The sequence below is a fragment of the Rhinopithecus roxellana genome, chromosome 13 (assembly GCF_007565055.1).
Source record: "Rhinopithecus roxellana isolate Shanxi Qingling chromosome 13, ASM756505v1, whole genome shotgun sequence".
In the NCBI taxonomy this organism is placed as follows: domain Eukaryota; kingdom Metazoa; phylum Chordata; class Mammalia; order Primates; family Cercopithecidae; genus Rhinopithecus; species Rhinopithecus roxellana.
Genome location: NC_044561.1, coordinates 28,180,166 through 28,199,203, shown reverse-complemented (window position 1 = coordinate 28,199,203; position 19,038 = coordinate 28,180,166). Strand labels below are relative to the sequence as shown.

At 56.9% G+C, this 19,038-nt stretch overlaps 2 protein-coding genes and 1 pseudogene across 12 annotated transcripts in view; 1 reads left to right on the top strand and 2 right to left on the bottom strand.

Moving 5' to 3' along the window:
• Nucleotides 1-13,322, top strand: part of GRAMD4 (GRAM domain containing 4) — a 102,338-nt gene extending 89,016 nt beyond the window's left edge. For 6 of the 8 annotated variants that reach the window (XM_030915135.1, XM_030915141.1, XM_030915138.1 and 3 more), the window contains 6 exons: nucleotides 2,894-3,048; nucleotides 3,711-3,855; nucleotides 4,689-4,782; nucleotides 6,124-6,208; nucleotides 7,219-7,287; nucleotides 7,760-10,352. In XM_030915135.1, coding sequence (XP_030770995.1) covers nucleotides 2,894-3,048; nucleotides 3,711-3,855; nucleotides 4,689-4,782; nucleotides 6,124-6,208; nucleotides 7,219-7,287; nucleotides 7,760-7,864 — 653 coding nt within the window. In that variant the 3' untranslated portion in view covers nucleotides 7,865-10,352. Of the gene's footprint in view, nucleotides 1-2,893; nucleotides 3,049-3,710; nucleotides 3,856-4,688; nucleotides 4,783-6,123; nucleotides 6,209-7,218; nucleotides 7,288-7,759; nucleotides 10,353-12,046 lie in introns of those variants that run through there. The other 2 variants (XR_004052717.1, XM_030915136.1) reach the window with 2 other exon arrangements.
• A 1,664-nt stretch (nucleotides 13,323-14,986) lies between these two features.
• On the bottom strand, nucleotides 14,987-17,224 carry LOC104663648 (annotated as a pseudogene). Its single transcript, XR_748166.2, has one exon. The product of XR_748166.2 is annotated as an uncharacterized LOC104663648 (transcript).
• CERK (ceramide kinase) overlaps nucleotides 14,987-19,038 on the bottom strand; it is a 55,501-nt gene continuing 51,449 nt past the window's right edge. For all 3 annotated transcript variants that reach the window (XM_030914102.1, XM_030914103.1, XM_030914104.1), the window contains one exon: nucleotides 14,987-17,801. In XM_030914102.1, coding sequence (XP_030769962.1) covers nucleotides 17,729-17,801 — 73 coding nt within the window. In that variant the 3' untranslated portion in view covers nucleotides 14,987-17,728. The remainder of the gene's footprint in view (nucleotides 17,802-19,038) is intronic.

The window sequence follows — 19,038 nt, the reverse complement described above, 5'->3', positions numbered from 1 at the left end:
CTGCCGCTTTTCTGAATGCCTTTGCCGTAATGCCAGCCTGACCCTAGCCCTGACCCAGCGTAACTGCTGGTGGGAGGACAGGCTTCTGGACGCAGCAGGGCTGAGCTCTCCAGCGGCAGCTCACTGTGGCCATCACGTGGCATCACCAGGAGTGGGCAGAGCCAGATTTGATCAGACCCTTCCCCCGACAATGCCCTGGAGCCCCTCTGGCTAGCACCCAGGACTCCAGGCTCATGAGTGGGTAGGTGACCGCCGTGACCTCCTGTTAGATCCCTGGGCCTGGGTCCAGGTGCCGAGGCTCCAGAGCTGCAGTGCACTTGGAGCCCTGGGCAGCTCTGGGGCAGGCTGCCCTCCACGGGGAGCCTGGGGTGTGCACCTGGGTCTTGGTGTCCTGGATTTGCCTTGCTGTCCTTTTTTTTCCGAGATGGAGTCTCACTCTGTCTCACCCGGCTGGAGTGCAGTGGCACGATCTCGGCTCACTACAACCTCTGTCCCTGGAGTTTAAGTGATTCTCCTGCCTCAGCCTCAGGAGTAGCTGGGATTATAGGGGCGCACCACCACACTCAGCTAATTTTTGTATTTTTAATGGTTTCACCATGTTGGCCAGGCTGGTCTCGAACCTCTGACCTCGTGATCCGCCCGCCTTGGCCTCCCATAGTGTTGGGATTACAGGCGTGGGCCACCCCACCCGGCCCCTACTTTCCTTTTTTGTGACAACCAGTGTGGTTTGGGTTCTTGCAACCACACTGAGATCACCACTGCCACTGGGCAGTGCTGACCCTGCCAGATGTGGACCAAGGTGGCATTCCTGGCTCCTCAGTGCCCACGTGTACTTTTGCAGTGCTGACAAGAGACCTCAGCTTAGAGGGGCAGAGGCTGCCTGCCCCAAGCAAGGATGGCCCCAGCTGGGACTTGGGCTCTCTTGAGCTGAGCTGTCCCTCACGGGTCGGGCACCACGTGGAGGGAGACCGGGGAGCTCAGGCCAGTCAGCCAAGAGGGTGGTCCTGGCCCTGCCCCCCCTACACCTAGCATCTTTCAAGAATCAACAAGTTGTCCGGCCACGGTGGCTCATGCCTGTAGTCCCAGCACTTTGGGAGGCCGAGGCGGGTGAATCACTTGAGGTCAAGAATTCGAGACCAGCTCGGCCAACATGGTGAAACCCCGTCTCGACCAAAAATACAAAATTTTTAGCCAGGTGTGGTGGTAGGCGCCCAGCTACTTGAGAGACTGGGGCAGGAGAATCGCTTGAACCCAAGAGGTTGCAGTGAGCTGAGATCGAGCCACTGCACTCCAGCCTGGGCAACAGAACAAAGACTCCGTCTCAAAAAAAAGAATCAACAAGTTGAGAATTGGGGTCAAAAAGTCTGACTTGATTGATGAATTTATGTGAAAATGTCCTACAAAGGCAAAAAACGAAACAAGGCACCTTTTAATCAATCCCCTTTTGGCACAGCTAGTACATGGAACTCTGACCCTGGGGCCCCTGCTTTTATTCAGTCCCCTTTTGGCACAGCTAGTACATGGAACCCTGACCCTGGGGCCCTTGCAGGGAGGGCCTGCCACGTCTGGTCTGGTCTGGTGGGCCGGGCACTGTGGGCAGCGAGACAGCCCTCAGCACTGGGAGGGGCACCTGCAGAGACCGGAACTCCTGACAGCTTTCGCTGCCCAGAGGGGTGCGTTAGGAGGTGTGTGGGGACCGGCCCCACCTCCCATCCCTGCGTCTGTTGCCGGGTGGGGTCCTGGGGCGCAGCCAGGCCCTGCTCTTCTGAGGTCATGCTTTGTAGGGGGACTGACCGTGATTGTGTCAGGTGACAGTGCCAGAAAGAAAATGGAGCTGGTGGAGGGGAGCCTGTGAGGGCGTGGCTGGGAGCCATTTGAGCAGGTGGTTGTGGGAGGCGGTCTGAGCAGGGCTGGGCTGGGCCTGGGGGGGCACCCAGGTGAAGGAGGGCAGGTGGGAGGGGGGTTTGGGAGGGATTGCCATGGAGGGACCTCAGATTGGGTGCCTGGTGTGGGGAATTGGGGCAGAGGAGGCACAGTCCTGAAGTGTTTTAGGTGGGTTGAGAACTGCCCGGAGCTGGGCAGAGTTGGAGAGAGAAGTGAGGGGCATGGGATGGGGGGGTCCTAGCAGAGCTGAGGGGTCTTAGTGGGAGCGGGTGGGGCGCTGGCAGTGGGGCCCTTGACTGGGGTGGAGACTGCAGCTGGAATGGGCCCGAGGGGAGCGAGGCTGGGGGCGTCCAGGGTGAGGACTGAGCGAGCCGCTGGACTCTCACATCCAGACTCAGGGTGAAGGGTGCCAATCTAGGAGATGCGAGGTGCTGGACCATCACCCTGAGTAGGTCTTAAGTGAGTCTTTAGTGGATCTGGCCTGTTCGGAGGGCAGAACCACCAGTTTGCAGGTGGGCAGGACGGGGGTCAGGGAGGGCCTTGAAGGGATGCTGGGAACATTCCCTGAACTGCTGGGCAGGTGATGGTGCCCTTCAGTGCCAAGCGGAAGGTGGGGAGGAGCCCACTGGGGAGGGGCATAGTCGTTGCGTGATTCTGGGGCGGGAAGGTGTGTGCAGTGCAGGGGAAGGCTGGCCGTAGGTCTGAACGTGCATGGCGCAGCTCTTGCTTGTGTTTGAGGCTGCAGCTGGATGGGGCCCCAGGGGAGTGAGGCTGGGGGCGTCCAGGGTGAGGACTGAGCGAGGAGCTGGACTCTCACATCCAGGCTCAGAGCAGAGGGTGCCAATCTGGGAGGTGGGAGGTGGTGGAACCATCACCCTGAGTAGACTGGCACAGCTGCAGGGCTCTAGATGGAGCGGGCTGTGTCCCCCGCCCTCAGGGCTCGATGTTGAACAGCCTGTGTCCCCTGCCCTCAGGGCTCTGTTGAACAGCCTGTGTCCCCTGCTCTCAGGACTCTATGCTGGTATCAAGTTCTTCCTCATCGATTTCATCTTTAAACGCTGCCCGAGGCTGCGGGCCAAGTACGACACGCCCTATATCATCTGGAGGAGCCTCCCCACCGACCCGCAGCTCAAGGAGCGCTCCAGTGCTGCCGTCTCGCGCAGGGTGAGCCCGGCCCCCAGCTGCGGGGTAGGGGGATGGGGGGCCACGAAGCCGGGTATCCCCAGGCCCACAGTGCTGTGTTCACCTCTGGCTCATTTAGAGGCTGTTTATTCAATTTTATGGAGTTCTTAAAATGTGAGGGTTTTTTTTTCCCATTACCACTGCGGTTTCTGAGGCCCATCCAGCCCCTCCCAAGCCCAAGGCAACACTTGGGGACTGGCCATGACGACTGAGAGCCAGCGGGCCTGGGAGTGGCCCCTCCATGGGGGCGCGGCCCCTGCCCTCCCTGACAGGTGAGGCTCTGGCACTGAGGCCAGGCAGCTGGAGAAGGGCCCCCTTGGAGCCACAGGCTGGCACTGGGCCATATTCATTCAGTCACAGGCCCTCCAGATGTCCCGCACAGTGTCCCAGCCAGGACCATGGGGAATGAGTGGGCCTCGGTGCTCTCCTCCCGGTGTTCCAGATGATTCGGGAGGGTTGCTGGGCTCTCCCCGCCGAGGTGAGGTGGCCCTGCCTGGAAGGAGCGTGCTGGGCCAGAAGGGGCCTGGGGAATGTCTTCCCGAATTCGGATTCCAGCTTGTGGGGGGTTGTGCGTGCGGCCAGCGCCTCTGGGTGCTGCGGGCGTGGGCAGTGGGCCTGACCTTGACGCCGTTTGCCATTGGCAGCTGCAGACGACCTCATCACGGAGCTATGTGCCCAGCGCGCCGGCCGGCCTGGGTAAAGAGGAGGACGCCGGCCGCTTCCACAGCACCAAGAAGGGCAATTTCCACGAAATCTTCAACCTGACAGAAAACGAGCGGCCGCTGGCGGGTGTGTGTGCCGTGAGCCTGAGGCCGGGCCCAGCACAGGCACAGACGGAAGGCCCGTTGGGGGTGCTGTGGGTCCAGGAGGGGGTTGCCCTATGACAGGCCAGAGGAGCCCTCAGGACGGCGTTCACATCTCACTGCCCCAGGACGCCAGGAGGCAGTACAGGAGCCGGGGGTCATGAGGACTCTGTGGGCTCCAGAGGAGAAGGGCGTGTCTGTGGGGAGAGCCACCCACACTGTAGCACTCCCCTGAGAGCAGGCATGCAGGTGGCCCGCTGGGGACAGACTCCAGGGTGAGGCGTCAGGGCCTGCGGGGCGCTGGCAGGGGATCTGCCCCTGGTTCCATCGTGTCTGGAGAAACAAGAGCCACCAAGGGAGAGGTGACTCAGGAGCCTGGGGATATGTCACCCTTCCTGGGGACAGGTCAGCCTTCCCAAAGGGAATTCCTGTTAAACTAAACCGGGCAGCCCAAGGTGTGTGCTGAGTGGCTGCAGAGGCAGCTGTGGAGAACTGAGTTTCGTCCTCTGCTAAGCCCTGGCCCTGCCAGTCTTCGTGGAGGTGGCGTCCTGGCCACACTGTCACTTCTGTTGCTCCCTGCTCTGCCTGGCTGCTTTCACTTTAAAAACGCTGCCAGTGCCTGGTGAAGAGGAAACATCTGTTTTCCACCCTCCGGGGCCACCTCACTCTTGCCAGCATGCCTTCCTCTCGCGGTGGGTGTGATGTGAGCGCAGTGGGTGGATGTCAGGATCTGAGAGTCGGGACTCCCGGGTCCCAGCGTCAGGTCAGAGGCTGGCTATTTCCAGTGGAAAGCGTGACGGGCAGGCCTTCTCCCATTAGTGTGCGAGAACGGCTGGCGCTGCTGCCTGATCAACAGGGACCGGAAGATGCCCACGGACTACATCAGGAACGGGGTGCTCTACGTCACGGAGAAGTGAGTGCGGCCGCGGGGCCCTGTGTGGCTGCAGGGGAGGGGGCACAGGAGGGGTTGCCTGGGCCCTGGGATGGCGCGGCTGGCCCAGTGCAGGTTTTCCCGAGTGGCGGCCCTGGCCTCTCCCATGCTCCGCTCTTGCTGACTGTCTGGGCTCCCAGGGGAAAAGTGTTGCCTCCAAGCCGGACGCGGCCTGTGCCGCACTGCTGTCCTCCCTCAGGCCGCCAGGGATGCTGTCTCCTCTGGGGCCCAAGCAGTTCATGGGGAACAGGGGCAGAGTCATCCAAGGAGGGGACCGAGGCCCCTAGCTAGTACTGAGGCCCTGGATCAGTGTTTCTGTCTGCGACACAGTAGCCAGAAGAGGACTTTGACTCTTCTCTTGCTACACTCCAAACCCCCGAAACCCCAGATGTGGGAGTGCGAGAGCTGGCCTGGGGATGGGGTCTACTCTTGGTCTTGCCTGGCCCTCGGCCACCCCGTCCCCCACACCTGTAGCAGTGGCCAAGGCCCCGCCTCCCCTCTGCTTCTTGCAGAGGAGGTGACCTGGACACTCCCAGCTAGGACTCCGGGACGCCTGTGTCGCTCGCTGGGAATCCCAGGGGAATGGGAATCTCATTCCTAGCATCCTGGGAACGGCAGTCTTAGGTTTTACACAGAGCAGTGGCCGTGAGTGTCTCACAGAGCGGTGGCCACGAGTGTGTCACACAGAGCAGTGGCCGTGAGTGTCTCACAGAGCGGTGGCCACGAGTGTCTCAGAGCAGTGGCCGTGAGTGTCTCACACAGAGCGGTGGCCACGAGTGTCTCACACAGAGTGGTGGCCGTGTCTCACAGAGCGGTGGCCACGAGTGTGTCACACAGAGCAGTGGCCGTGTCTCACAGAGCGGTGGCCACGAGTGTGTCACACAGAGCAGTGGCCGTGAGTGTCTCACAGAGCGGTGGCCACGAGTGTCTCACACAGAGCAGTGGCCGTGAGTGTCTCACACAGAGCGGTGGCCACGAGTGTCTCACACAGAGCGGTGGCCATGTCTCACAGAGCGGTGGCCACGAGTGTGTCACACAGAGCGGTGGCCATGAGTGTCTCATAGAGTGGTGGCCTTGAGTGTCTCACACAGAACGGTGGCCGTGTCTCAGAGCGGTGGCCATGAGTGTCTCACACAGACCAGTGGCCACGAGTGTCTCACACAGAGTGGTGGCCGTGTGTGTCACACGTGCTGTGTCTGGTGGGAAGGGAGCATCTCTGTTCATCCCACTGGGGGCTGAGGGGCAGCTGCGGGAGACCCCCACCTGGTGGGAGCACGCTCTGGCTCAAGAGCCAGGCGACGCCTCTGTCTGTTTCCCTTCCAGTTACTTGTGCTTCGAAAGCTCCAAATCTGGGTCCTCAAAGAGGAACAAAGTCATCAAGCTGGTGGACATCACGGACATCCAGAAGGTTGGTGAACCCACCCACCCCCGTGTTTTCTTCATCACCTGACAGAGGCTGGCGAGGCTTTCCATGTAGACCTCTGCCAGCCTCTGTCAGCATCTGGACACCGTGGCCACGCTGGCCGGCCATGGTCCGTGTCCTTGACTTGAGTCCCCGCGTCCTGTGGGACAGCACCTGCCTGGGTCCGCTTGCCTGGACCTGTGTCTCAAAGTGGAGGGGCTGGGTTGGAGCCCATGAGGTCAGGCGCCCACGCCCTGCTCTGGCTACTGTGTTCCCCCCGCCCCGTTATCTGGGACCCTCCTCACAAGGAAAAGCACAGGGGCCCTGAGCTCGTGCCTCGGACACAGGTTTTCAGGTGAGAGCTCAGATGGTCGCACCCGCTCTGGGCGTTTTCTCAGCATTTGACTGTCACATGGAATGAGCAGGTGGGCGTGGCCACAGGTGCCTGTGGTGCCTTGTTCTCTGGGACAGGGGAGGCTCAGTGAGGGACTGGCAGGCACATTCGGCCAGGGTGGTCAGGGCCCGCAGCTCCCTCCTAGCTCCGAGCGTCCTGGGCGTGTCTGCACCGGCACGGGGGCACTCTCGCCCCATGGCAGCTGTGGGTGGTCTCTCCCATCCGGCTCTGGAAAAAAGTGTGCAGTCAGGTGACCAGAAGGGGTGAGTTCAGGGCTGGGGTCCTCTCAGCCTGCCTGTTGGGTTTGGCAGTGCTGACAGATGGCCCTCTGGTGCCAGGCCCTGAGAGCAAGTTCTGGGGCCCAGTGCCCACCATCAGCCTCCTCGGGCCTGCTTGTCTCCGACCTTCCTCAGGCCAGCTGCCTGGCGGTCTGGGATGGGGTGGGACGGACCCTTTCCAGGTCTGGTGTCTGGCTCACAAAGTGAGGAGGTGCCCACAGGTCCTTATCCTCTGTTGCTTGGAAGTCCTGGGTGCCCGTGGGCCCTGCCGCCTGTATGCACAGTGGAGGAGGATGCCCTGGGCCTGCGGAGGCCTGTGGTGACAGCCATGCTTGCCCTTTCAGTACAAGGTCCTATCTGTCCTCCCGGGCTCAGGCATGGGGATCGCCGTGTCAACGCCATCCACTCAGAAAGTAAGTGCCGGGCGGGGGCCGCCCGGGGTCAGTGTGGGCCCAGGGGCCTGGCTCTGAGCAACCCTGGGACCAGCGTGGGGCAGACAGCCAGAGGTTCGTTTGGGCAGCGGGGTCAGAAAGCCACCCCCTCCCTCGCAGCAGCCAGAGCCTGGGGCTGCGTCCAGATTGAGTTGGAAATCTTGCTGGGGCCATCGAGTCATGGGACAGACAGGGATGCTGGGCATGGGCGGCCCCTGCCTCAGAGACTCGGGAGGAGAGAGGCACGGGGCTGAAGCCTGGCTCTCCTGTCTCTTGGCTCTGTTCCCCTGAAGGCTGGAGCCTGGCTCCGGGTAGTGGGGGGACACCTGTCTTTTGCACCCAGACCCAAGTGACTGTGTGCTGGCCTGGGGCTGGTCTTGGACTTCGTCTTGGTCCTGGTCCTGGCGCCAGTCTGGCTGTGCCATGCTCATTGGTGGCATTTCTTCCCTGCCAGCCGCTCGTGTTTGGTGCCATGGTGCACAGGGATGAGGCCTTTGAGACCATTCTCAGCCAGTACATCAAGATCACCTCAGCGGCAGCGTCTGGCGGGGACAGCTAGTATTGACTTGCCTGGGACGTTGCTGGAATTTTTTTTTTTTTTTTTTTTTTTTTAACGATTTGGTAGTGGAAGCAATTGGACATCCTCATGAGCTTTTGCAATAATTCTCCTGGACCTGCGGTTCTATTGTGTTGGCCTCTGCATTTTATCGACCACGAAGGGGCCGGGGCTCACAGGGCTGGGGGCGCGTCTCTCCCACAGGGCGCGTCAGGCGCCTCTGAGGGCCACCTGCAGACGGGGAGGGGGCAGAGGCCCTCGGGGGCCCGTGGAGAGGACGCACAGGACCCCGGGCCCCGCCCTTCTCCGTGCCAGCCTGGACAGAGAAACCTCTCGCAACCTTGTGTCCCGCTCTCCAGAGGCCGGAAGCTCATCCACCACCAAAGCCATAGCTGAAGAGTGCGGGGCCCTTCCTCCTGGGGACAGGAAGATGTCAACAAGGAGGGACATGGGGACCTTTCACCAACCACCGAGAAGCAGGCCTGGCAGTCCTCCTTCCTCTTACATGAGGCCCTCTTGAGGCATTTGTCGGCGCGGGGCTGGAGCCGGGAGCCTGTCCCTGTCCCTGCCTGTGCTCCACGGGAGCAGCGAGGGTGAGAAGGGCCCACCCCGCACTTCCCCTCAGTGTCTTTGGTGGTGCCGTCCTTGCCGGCCTCCAGGGCGCTCAGCACCGCGTCTGTAAGGGCCCGCCTGCCGCTCTCAGCCTGACACGCCAGCCAGGAGGTCCGTCGTCTGTGACCAGTAAGGGCACGGGATGGTGCAGGTAAAAGCACATCTTTCTCATACCTTGCTCTTTGGAAGGCCCAGGAGAACATCTGTGAAGGGCGTTGGAGGTGCTCTGAGCACTGTGGCGTGTCTGGCAAGTGGTCTCTAGGCTGCAGTTGCCTGGGTTGGTTGGGGAAGGGAGTGGGCAGGAGTGTTCTGGGTCCATGGTGGCCCAGGCTGCAGCCGCTTTTGGGCCATGCCAGAGGCTCTGTGGCAGCCGCTGTGCTTCAGGGAACAACCGTGAGCCGAGCCGAGAGGCTCGGGCCTGCACTGCCTGCAGCCGACATGTGACAGTGTTCCCTCCCCTGCGTGCCTAGCAAGTGCCAGTCCGGGCACAGACCCTCCCAGCCCCTGCCCCGCCCCAGGGAAGTCTGGGCTTCCCGGGAACAAGGTGGCATTTGTGGAGGGAGCACCCGCAGGCCTGGTTTGCTGGGGCCGCCTGCACTGGACGAAGGGAGGGAAAGGCGGCCTGGGCCTCCTGGAGGAGGTGGCTGCCCCGCGGGCCTGTGCGTCTGCTGGGGCAGATCCCTCAGCTCCCTCAGCTTGTCCTGAGTCCCTTGGGTGTTGCTGAGATTGTTGTTTTTTGAAGAAACAGAAGATTATATTTTTTACAGAGAGCAAGCTGTTTTTCTTATTTTTGTATCATTTTTCAGGTGTAATTTTTACCTTTGCTCTGATCCTCATTTGCTGGTGTGGGTGAGGGATCTGGCGGCACGGGCTGGTTTCACCCCCTTCACGAGGGGCTGCAGGGTCACACGCTGGTGCCGGGGGTGCTTTTGGGGGAGCCACGGCGATCACCAGATTAAGCACATATCCTATCCCAGGCGGTGGAGTGGAGCCCTCTTGGCTGTGGGCCGCGTGGATGTCGGCGGCAGGATGACTGCACGGCGGCCTTTCCCAAATGGGGCAGAACCTGCTCTGAGCCGGGGGTCTGGCCCTGTAGGGGACCAGCTGTCTTGGTGCACCAGGGGCGGGGGACACGCCCCAGTGAACCCCCCCTCAGCGCCTGGGGCAACACAGGGTGGGCACCGACCCACCCCAGGGACGGCTGCAGAGGCCATGCCCACAGACCATGGTCACCCCTCTCTCCCCAGGGCCCGGCCGTCCCCAAGGGTGGGTCTGGGGCCTCGGGGCCAGTGAGCGCCTCTTCTCAGGTGCTGGGATTCGGTCCCCAAACACAGCGGGAGGGGTCCCTGGGGCAGATGAGGCTTCTTTACCAGAGTCGGGTGGTTTAGTTCGAGTCCCTTTTGTGGAGAAAGGGAGATGAAAACTGACCACATGCCAGGTGTGGCCGCAGCCCCCCAGGGAGGGCCGCGTTCGGGGAGCGGGGGGAGGGGGAGGGCCACCAGTTGGCTCCGCTGCCAGCACAGGTCCTTCCTGGAAGTCCTCGGGAGCGCAGACCGGCACAGGCTCCGGGCTCCCCATGGAGAGAAGCTGTAGTTTTTACCAAATTGTGTACATCTGGGCAGATGTTTAATTTCTATGACTAATCCCTGAACTAGATGAATGTTAAATTTTTTATGTCTGAAGCCTGAGTCTATTTTGGATCTGTAAATAATCATTGCCAGTGTGACTTTTGTTCAACAAAAGGATTGTACTGTATTAAGAACTGATGAAAAAAATTATCCTGTAACATTTTTTTAAGAAAACTTTGTTTGTTTAAAGAAAAAGCCTTGTATAAATTATAATTTTTATTTAAATAAACCTAAAATGCTTTGTGCTAAGGCTCAGGGCTGTCTGCCTCCTTGGCAGGGCCACACGCATTGCCGGTGGCCTGAGCCACCTAGGCCACCAACCCCAGGCCCTCAGTGCCCGCTGCTCCCTGGGGCCCCACGGCTGCTGGCGGCAGGGCGTTCGGGTACTGATGCAGCCTGAGTGACGTCTGTGGGGTGAGGTGGGGCTGAGAAGCAGTCCTGTTGGATGTGGGCATTGGAGGCTGGGAGCAGGAGGCAGGGCCTGAGTTCCAGAAGACAGGAGGCCAGGTGGCGAGGGACGCGGCCTGCAGGGAGGGTACCCAGGGCTGGCACAGGACGAAGTGGGGGAGGGGGAGGCAGGCAGTGCCTTGGGGTCAGGGTGCGTGTGGGCTTTGGCCCCTCTCCACTGCGGTGTCCTGGCTTCCTGGGGCTCCTGGACAGAGGGGTTTCCAGCAACACTTGGGGCTTGGTGCATCCAGATGCTGATACCAGACACAGAAGGGTACAAGGACCTGTCTGGCTTTTGAAACCCCTGGAGTTGGGCATAGGCCTGTGTCAGGTGCACCTGGTGCTGCCTAGCCTCCTGCACCTCAAGCCCACAGGAGCCCCCTAGGAGGCAGAGACCTCCCCAGGTTACACAGCGAGGGAGCTGGAGCCAGGAGGAAACCAGGTCTAGTGGGCCACGCCACCCTAAGGGGCACAGCTTCAGAAAGTAGGACATATGCATACTCCATTGACATAGCCAGCCAGCCACTGAGCCATCCATTCATCCACTGATCCATCCATCTGTCCGTCCATCCATCCATCCGTCTGTCTGTCCATTCATCCATCCATCCACCCACCCACTCGTTCATCCATGTATCCACCCACCCACCTATTCATCCATCCATCCATCCATCCATCCATCCATCCATCCATCCACCCATTCATCCATCCATTCATTCATCCATCCACCTACCCACCCATCAGTCCATCCACCCATGCATTCATCCACCCACCCATCCATCCATCCATCCATCCATCCATCCATCCATCCATCCATCCACTCATCCACCCACCCATCCATCCATCCATCCACCCACCCACTCGTTCATCCATGTATCCACCCACTCACCTATTCATCCATCCATCCGTCCATCCATCCATCCATCCACCCACCCACCCATTTACCCACCCAGCCAGCCAGCCTTGCATAGCAGGCCCTGTCCTTGGTGCTGAGACACAGCAGTGATGGGCTAGGAACCTGCCAAACACACCCTGACATTCTTCCCAAGAACACATCCATGCTGTGGAACCCACCGACCCCTTCCACCCACCCCTCTGTCCTCTTTGCAACAGGGCCTCCCCGCACTTCTAACTCGGAACAAGGCTCAGACCTACCTAACCCGTCGGCAGCCCACACTGACCCCTCCATGCAGACGGGGCAGTGCGGGCCCATGGCAGGTGTCACGGGAGCTGGGCCATGGAGGAGGCGGAGGGGCCTCCCAGGGGCTTCTGAGTGCTCAGGAAGGCCAACCTTGTGGGAGACCACCCACCCTCGGCCCACAGACTCTGTGCCTAAAACCGACAGCTTGCCTGTTCTGCACATATTTCATCATTTAATGTCAATAAAGGTGCCCATATATACCTCTGTCGCCATTCACGGGTGATTGTGATAACTATTTCAGTACGGTTGGTTTCCTTGGCAATCCTACGTGTTTTAATGCATGCGTTTTACATTGCTCAGGCTCATCTCTCGGCTCTACCTGGCTACCAGAGGGGCTGTGGAACGAAGGAAAGGTCACAAACCTGTGGGGCAGGCCTGGTGCTCTCTAGGACTTTTATTCTGGGGTGACAGGGTGCTGCAGAGCTTCCAGCAGAAGCTGGCACTCTGGCTGCCAATCAGAAGAGGGGTAACCCAGGGTGGGGGTGCATCAGGGAGAGTCCAGAGGGGAATGAAATTGTTAATGATTTTATTATTGAACCAGGGGTTCTCTTCATAGGTACTTGCTCTGTGTTTTTAAATAGTTAGTGGATGAATGTAATGAATGAATGAATAAACCAATCCGAAAGGACCACACGTGGACCAAAGTGAGCAACGCTGGCAAGCCAGGGTTGTGGTCCATTCTGCTCGCCCTGCGGAACGCCAGGAGGCAGCACTCCATGGGCTTATGAGCTCCAGCAGCGGTTGGAGGACAGGGTTGGCCAGAGACTACAGGAGCCACAGACTAAGGGCACAGCCAAGGAAGGACCCCAAGACCCCGTCATGTATGGGCGTGAGCTGGGAAAGTCACCCGGGAAAGGACTGTCCGCTGCAGCCACCCGGCGCCACTGAAATCCGAAATCTGCCCTCAAAACCCCTGGAACCGGGAAGCCCAGCTCTGTCATCCTCCAGGGGCCCTCGGGTCCACGTCAGCTGGAAGGGAGACACTTGGGATCACAGAGGGGCAGCTGGGGTGGGGCTGGAGCCAAGAGGCAGTGATGGACAGCTGACCCACTCCCTCAGACAGAAGCTGGCCCAGGCCCCTGCCATCATCTCTGTTTAACTCGGTACCAGATGTCACGGCTGGCATCGCAAGCGAGGGGAAATAGCTGGACCATGCACGATTGTAAAGAAGACACTCGGCTGTTACTATTTGTAAATGATATGATGACAGAAGACCCCCAAATTCCCAGGTAAATTATCATAATAGGAGTGTGGAAGTTGCTGGTACAAAATGAGTCAGGGGAGGCCGTGAAGAAGCTCTCGCAGGCCTGCCTGTAGCACAACTCACCCCAGGACCCTCGGGACTGCGACGAGGGCGCCCACCCAGCGACGGCCACTTCCGCAGTGAACAGTACTGCCTCCTGCCAGGAGCTGCTGCGACCTGTGAACTTTGTTCTAGAGCAGCTTACGTGGACTTTTTCTTTGCCTTTTAAAGTGTCGCCTTTATCCCGAACACCCCCCAAAATGCCTACCGGCGTAGCATGCATATCCCGACTGCAATCCCTTTGCTGTTCCTGAATAAACTCTTTCTTAGGAGCGCTCTCTGATGTCACTTTAGGTTGACGGGAGGCAAGGTTTCTGGATATAACCCAACACATAAAAAACAATTGTGGCGGGCAGATCATGAGGTCAGAAGTTTGAGACCAGCTTGGACAACATGGGGAAACCCCATCTCTACTGAAGATACAAAAAACTAGCTGGGTGTGGTGGCACGCACCTATAATGCCAGCTACTCGGGAGGCTGAGGCAGGATAATCGCTTGAACCCCAGAGGCGGAGGTTGCAGTGAGCTGAGATCGCACCATTGCACTCCAGCCTGGGTGACAGGGCGAGACTCCATCTCAAAACAAACAAACAAATAAAAAATTGCATTTCTGTGCAAAACATATTTTAACATAGCCTCAAAGGCCAGGTGTGGTGGCTCACACCTGTAATCCCAGTGCTTTGGAGGCCAAGACGGGAGGATCTCTTGAGGCCAGGAGTTTGAGACCAGGCTGGGCAACATGGTGAGACCCTGCCTCTACAAAACATTAATGAAAAAAAAAAAAAAGTCTCAAAATATGAACTTTTGGCTGGGCGCAGTAGCTCACTCCTGTAATGCCAGCAGTTTCGAAGGCTGAGGCAGGAGGATTGCTTGAGCCCAGGAATTCGAGACCAGTCTGGGCAACAGAGTGAGACCCCGTCTCTAGAAAAAATTAAAAAAAAAATAGCCAGGCATGGTGTTGCACATCTGTAGTCCCAGCTACTCAGGAGGCTGAGGTGGGATCGCTTCAGTCCGAGAGACTGAGGTTACAGTGAGCCGTGATCATGCCACTGCACTCCAGCCTGAGCAACTGAACAAGACGTTGTTTACAAAAATGAAAAACAAGTTTTAGGAATAAATCTAAAAATTTAAAGACTTTCATGGAAAAACTATAAAATAATTGAAAGACATGAATGAGGATCTATATAAATGGAAATAATGTCATGTTCGTGGACTGGAAAAGTTAGTTTCACAATGCAAATGTCTTTTCAAAGGTCCTCAAATACAAATGCAAATGCCCTCTCAAACATGTGGAGAGGGCCAGGCACGGTGGCGCACGCCTGTAATCCCAGAACTTTGGGAGGCCGAGGTGGGCGGATCACGAGGTCAGGAGATCGAGACCATCCTGGCTAACACGGTGAAACCCCGTCTCTACTAAAAAATACAAAAAAACTAGCCGGGCGAGGTGGCAGGCGCCTGTAATCCCAGCTACTCGGGAGGCTGAGGCAGGAGAATGGCGTGAACCCGGGAGGCGGAGCTTGCAGTGAGCTGAGTTCACGCCACTGCACTCTAGCCCGGGCGACAGAGCGAGACTCCGTCTCAAAAAATAAATAAATAAATAAACAAACAATAAACGTGGAGTGAAAGAAGTAAGTTACAGAAGACAACACGTTTCCTTTGGCTAAAGAGCCAAACCTGCAAAACTAAACTTGCTGTTGGGGATACAGCCACGGACAGAGGCAGGAAGGCTTAGTGTGAAATGGGAGCGCCCTCCGAGGAGGGGCGGGGGACTCCAGAGCAGGGCACAGAAAGCTTTGGGGCGGCGTTCAGTTTCCTGGCATAGGCGGTGGTGACACCTTGGTTGATTTTATTCTTGTTCTTTAAATTGTGTGTGCTTTCATGAAAAATACTCTGCTTTGAAAATAACAGGTATGTGTAAAGGAAAGCAAGCAGGCCAAGTCTGCACAAGGAACTTTATTTGTGTCTTCTCAAACAGTTCAGATCAAATAATGCCATTTTCTAATCTTGAAACCAGCAAGATTGGAAAGAGAATGAGGCCATCATTTCACTCAGACTTTCGCACTTACTCAGGATTGTATATTCAGGAACAAAGTCAAGCCCTGCCCTCGGCGGCAGGCTTGGCCCGGCCTCACTTCTTAATTAGAATAAACTAGAATCAGGTCCATTGCGTAACTGCTAATTGTTTTGCACCAGGGAGCCACAAAGGAAGCTAAAACTAACCTTCCTAAGTTATCCTAAGTTTTCACTATCTAACCAGCACTTCTGATTTTTTTTTTCCTTAAAACTCCAAAGTACAGGTGTTGTATGTCTGCTGCATCTGAAAGGCTCCCCAGAAATCAGAGCCTATCAAGCGGGAATGTCTGGGCAGTCACCCTATCCTGTGCGCAGACAGCAAAGGGCTCTTGGCGGGTGTCAGACACACGGTACCGCAACAGCAGTCCCGAGGTCTGAGATTCTGAATGTCAGCAGGTGGCTGGCGAATATCACCAAAGCCACTCAGGAACCGGCCATACGGAATGGCTGGGTTTCTTATCAAACATAAAACGCTTCCTCTTTGGCCTGGACTGTTTTGCTAAAATTGTTAGTGGGTTTTAGGGCAGGCCAGTGTATGGGAAACTTTTTTTTTTTGGGATGGAGTCTCACTCCGTTGCCCAGGCTGGAGTGCAGTGGCTTAATCTTGGCTCACTGCAACCTCCACCTCCTGGGTTCAAGCGATTCTCCTGCCTCAGTGTCCCTAGTAGCCGGGATTACAGGCATGCGCCAACATATCCTGCTAAGTTTTGTATTTTTAGTAGAGACGGGGTGTCACCATGTTGGCCAGGCTGGTCTCGAACTCCTGACTTTAGGTGATCCACCTGCCTCGGCCTCCCAAAGTGCTGGGATTACAGGTGTGAGCCACCGTGCCCGGCCAGGAAACATTTACCAGGGACAGTAAAGGCTCAGAAGAACCTTTTGGGGAAACTTTGTGAGGAGCATAATTCCAGAGGGCCCACAGCAGCCACAGCCTCCTGGCGTGACACCAGGCACACTGCCGGCGGCACAGGCTGCTGGGCACAGGCAGGCACAGCCAGTCTGGAAGAGTAGCCCGTCTTAAATCTTTGGTTTCCTTCCAACCAGGAGCAAACATTGGTAGAAAGAGCCAGGGCATATTTACTCTTTACACCCAGATTTCTCATTCAACCATTCATTATTAAACCATTCGGCTTGCACAGTGATCTCTGATAATACGGTCCATAAAAATCACCATTAAAGCTGCCCTTTCACCTGACCTGGGTGGGGCTGAACGAGGAAATGAGAAGTTTCCTGTATGCTTCAAAATATAAATCAATGCCACAACATTCTGAAAATGGATGCTGCCTGTGAAATGTGAAATCACTAAGGGAACCTCTGCAAAACCCAGCCGGCAGCATGAGGAACGGTGTCTATAGCGTGCTCCCAACGGCCACGGCCCCGCTCCTTACAGATCAAAGTTTAAGCCGCATATTCTCACATTTCAAACAAAACTAAGTTACAGACATCATCTACACAGGCATGGATACACACTAAACAAGGACGTAGCACACAATCGAGGGGTGCCCCGGGGAGTGGGGCGGGAATGCCTTCCAGGAAGAATCCTCTGGTCGCCGGAGCCCTCACGCTTCAGAGGAAACCCGCAACCTATCAAGGCTTTGAGACAAAAGACAGACATCCGAGGCAGTTTACACTATTCCGGCTTAAAAAGACAAGATGTTCAATAAATATAGAGAACTCAGCGTGAAGGAAAGACAAGAACAAATCTGGACCACGTGTACAGACTTCAGGGCCTGCATCAGAGGAATCCCGCCGGAGTCCAGGAACGGCCCCTCCTCCACGGACGGCCAGCTTCGTCCTGACTGCCCCCCAAGGCCGGCTGTGTTAAGCGCTTCGCGATGATATGAAGCATGGGTATTTGACATTTTAACAGTAACAATCTTGCCAGTACTTTACACACTGCCAGCTTCCAGAGCGTATCATCTGTGCTCCCAGAACAGACGCCAAGGTTGTGCTCCCAGCTGGATTGTCTTAGCCATGCCGCCGTGATGAGGCAGGTGTGGAGGCCCCAGCAGCCTTCCCGGCGCTGGTGTGGAGGCCCCTCCCGCGGATCACCTGAAGCAGGGCCACTTTGCATTGCAGTTGCACAGTATTGTAAGGATCAAGCAGCGATGTCCTAACCGTAAACTAAGAGGAAGGTGAAATGAAGGCAAAGAGAATCAACCACTTCCCAAAACTTGGCCACAAACCATTACAGAATAAGTCCCGCAAAGTGGATCAAAGTGACCCACTGCTACCTCAGGCCCAGATGGTGTGACCTGCGTGGAAATCATATAATGTCCCTAAAATTATTGCAACAGAGCCACTCACGGGCCATTTTCTAAACTACACTGTTGACATTGTTAAAACCTAAGAGGCCAGTGCCCCCAAGTCAGCAGCTGCATCCGCTGAGAGTAACTGGCACGGGCTGCAACCCGCAGATGCGTGCAGAACTGAAAATGCCAAATATGTACACAAAATTGTTGACAAAAGGGTTTTTTTCTAAAATCAAGATTTAACTATCAAAAATAAATTTCTACATTTAAATGTATATATCAACATAATTGGTCTGTAATAATTCTCTTAAATAGTTTCCACACTTTCCCAGTTCGAGAGCAGAACGCCAGCTTCTCAGCTATGCAAGTCGGGCTTCAGATTCTCTTCAATTCCTCGTGCAAAGAGTCGAACCAGCTGGCAGTGGACTCTGCAGAGACAAGCGGCCACGTGTAAACCCCAGGTGTCCCTCACTCAAAGCTGGCCTGAGCCCCACTCCTGGACCACATGTGTCCCTCACTCAAAGCTGGCCTGAGCCCCACTCCTGGACCACATGTATCCCTCACTCAAAGCTGGCCTGAGCCCCACTCCTGGACCACATGTGTCCCTCACTCAAAGCTGGCCTGAGCCCCACTCCTGGACCACATGTGTCCCTCACTCAAAGCTAGCCTGAGCCCCACTCCTGGACAAGGGGTGCAGTGGGGGCCCACCCCCCATGGAACGGTCAGACGTTACCGTGGGCTGCGGGAGTCTAGCCCACAATGACGGGTCCTGGGAGTTCAGTAATTCACTTAGACTCCCAGGATGCCGAGTTTGTACAGGGGTGCCGGTGGCCAGGTGGGAAATCTGGGCGTTAGTAGACCTGACTTGGACTCCAGCGCCCCCATGGAAAGCAGAGCGCCCGCTCCAGTGTGTGCCCACTCTACCCACCCACCCACCTCCACTTCCTCCACAGTTCTGAGCGTGCAGGGTGTGTGAGGAGTCTGTGTGGGGCAACTCCGTGTGTGTACGAGATGTATGAGGAATGGTCAGTTAAGAAAGACAGGTGGCCCAACGCCAGCAAGAGCCTTTGGGCTTGAGAAGCCAGTCGGGGGTCCCTGGAGGTCCCCTGCCCAGGGGCTCAGTGGCCACAGTGAGTCCTTGGGTGAGTTCCATCTTCCCACACAGGACAGCTCTGTTTATTTCTTTTATTAATGATATCACAGCCTCCTCAGACATATTTCAGTAACCTAAACCCCTTCATTAAGTGACAGGCTGGGGCAGGGCGTGGTGGCTCATGCCTGTAATCCCAGCACTTTGGGAGGTCCAGGCGGGCAGATCACCTGAGGTCAGGAGTTTGAGACCAGCCTGGCCACCATGGTGAAACCCTGTCTCTACTAAAAATATAAAAATTAGCCGGGTGTGGTGGCGGGCGCCTGTAATCCCAGCTACTTGGGAGGCTGAGGCAGGAGAATTGCTTGAACCTGGGAGGTGGAGGTTGCAGTGAGCTGAGACCTCGCCACTGCACTCCAGCTTTGGCAACAAGAGCAAAACTCTTGTCTCAAAAAAATAAAAATAAATAAATAAATGACAGGCTGTTTCCATGGAGCTGAGCTCACACATACACAAATTATATTTTTAAAAGTGGCGTGCTGCTCAAGGCATAACAATATTTATCGAGATAGACA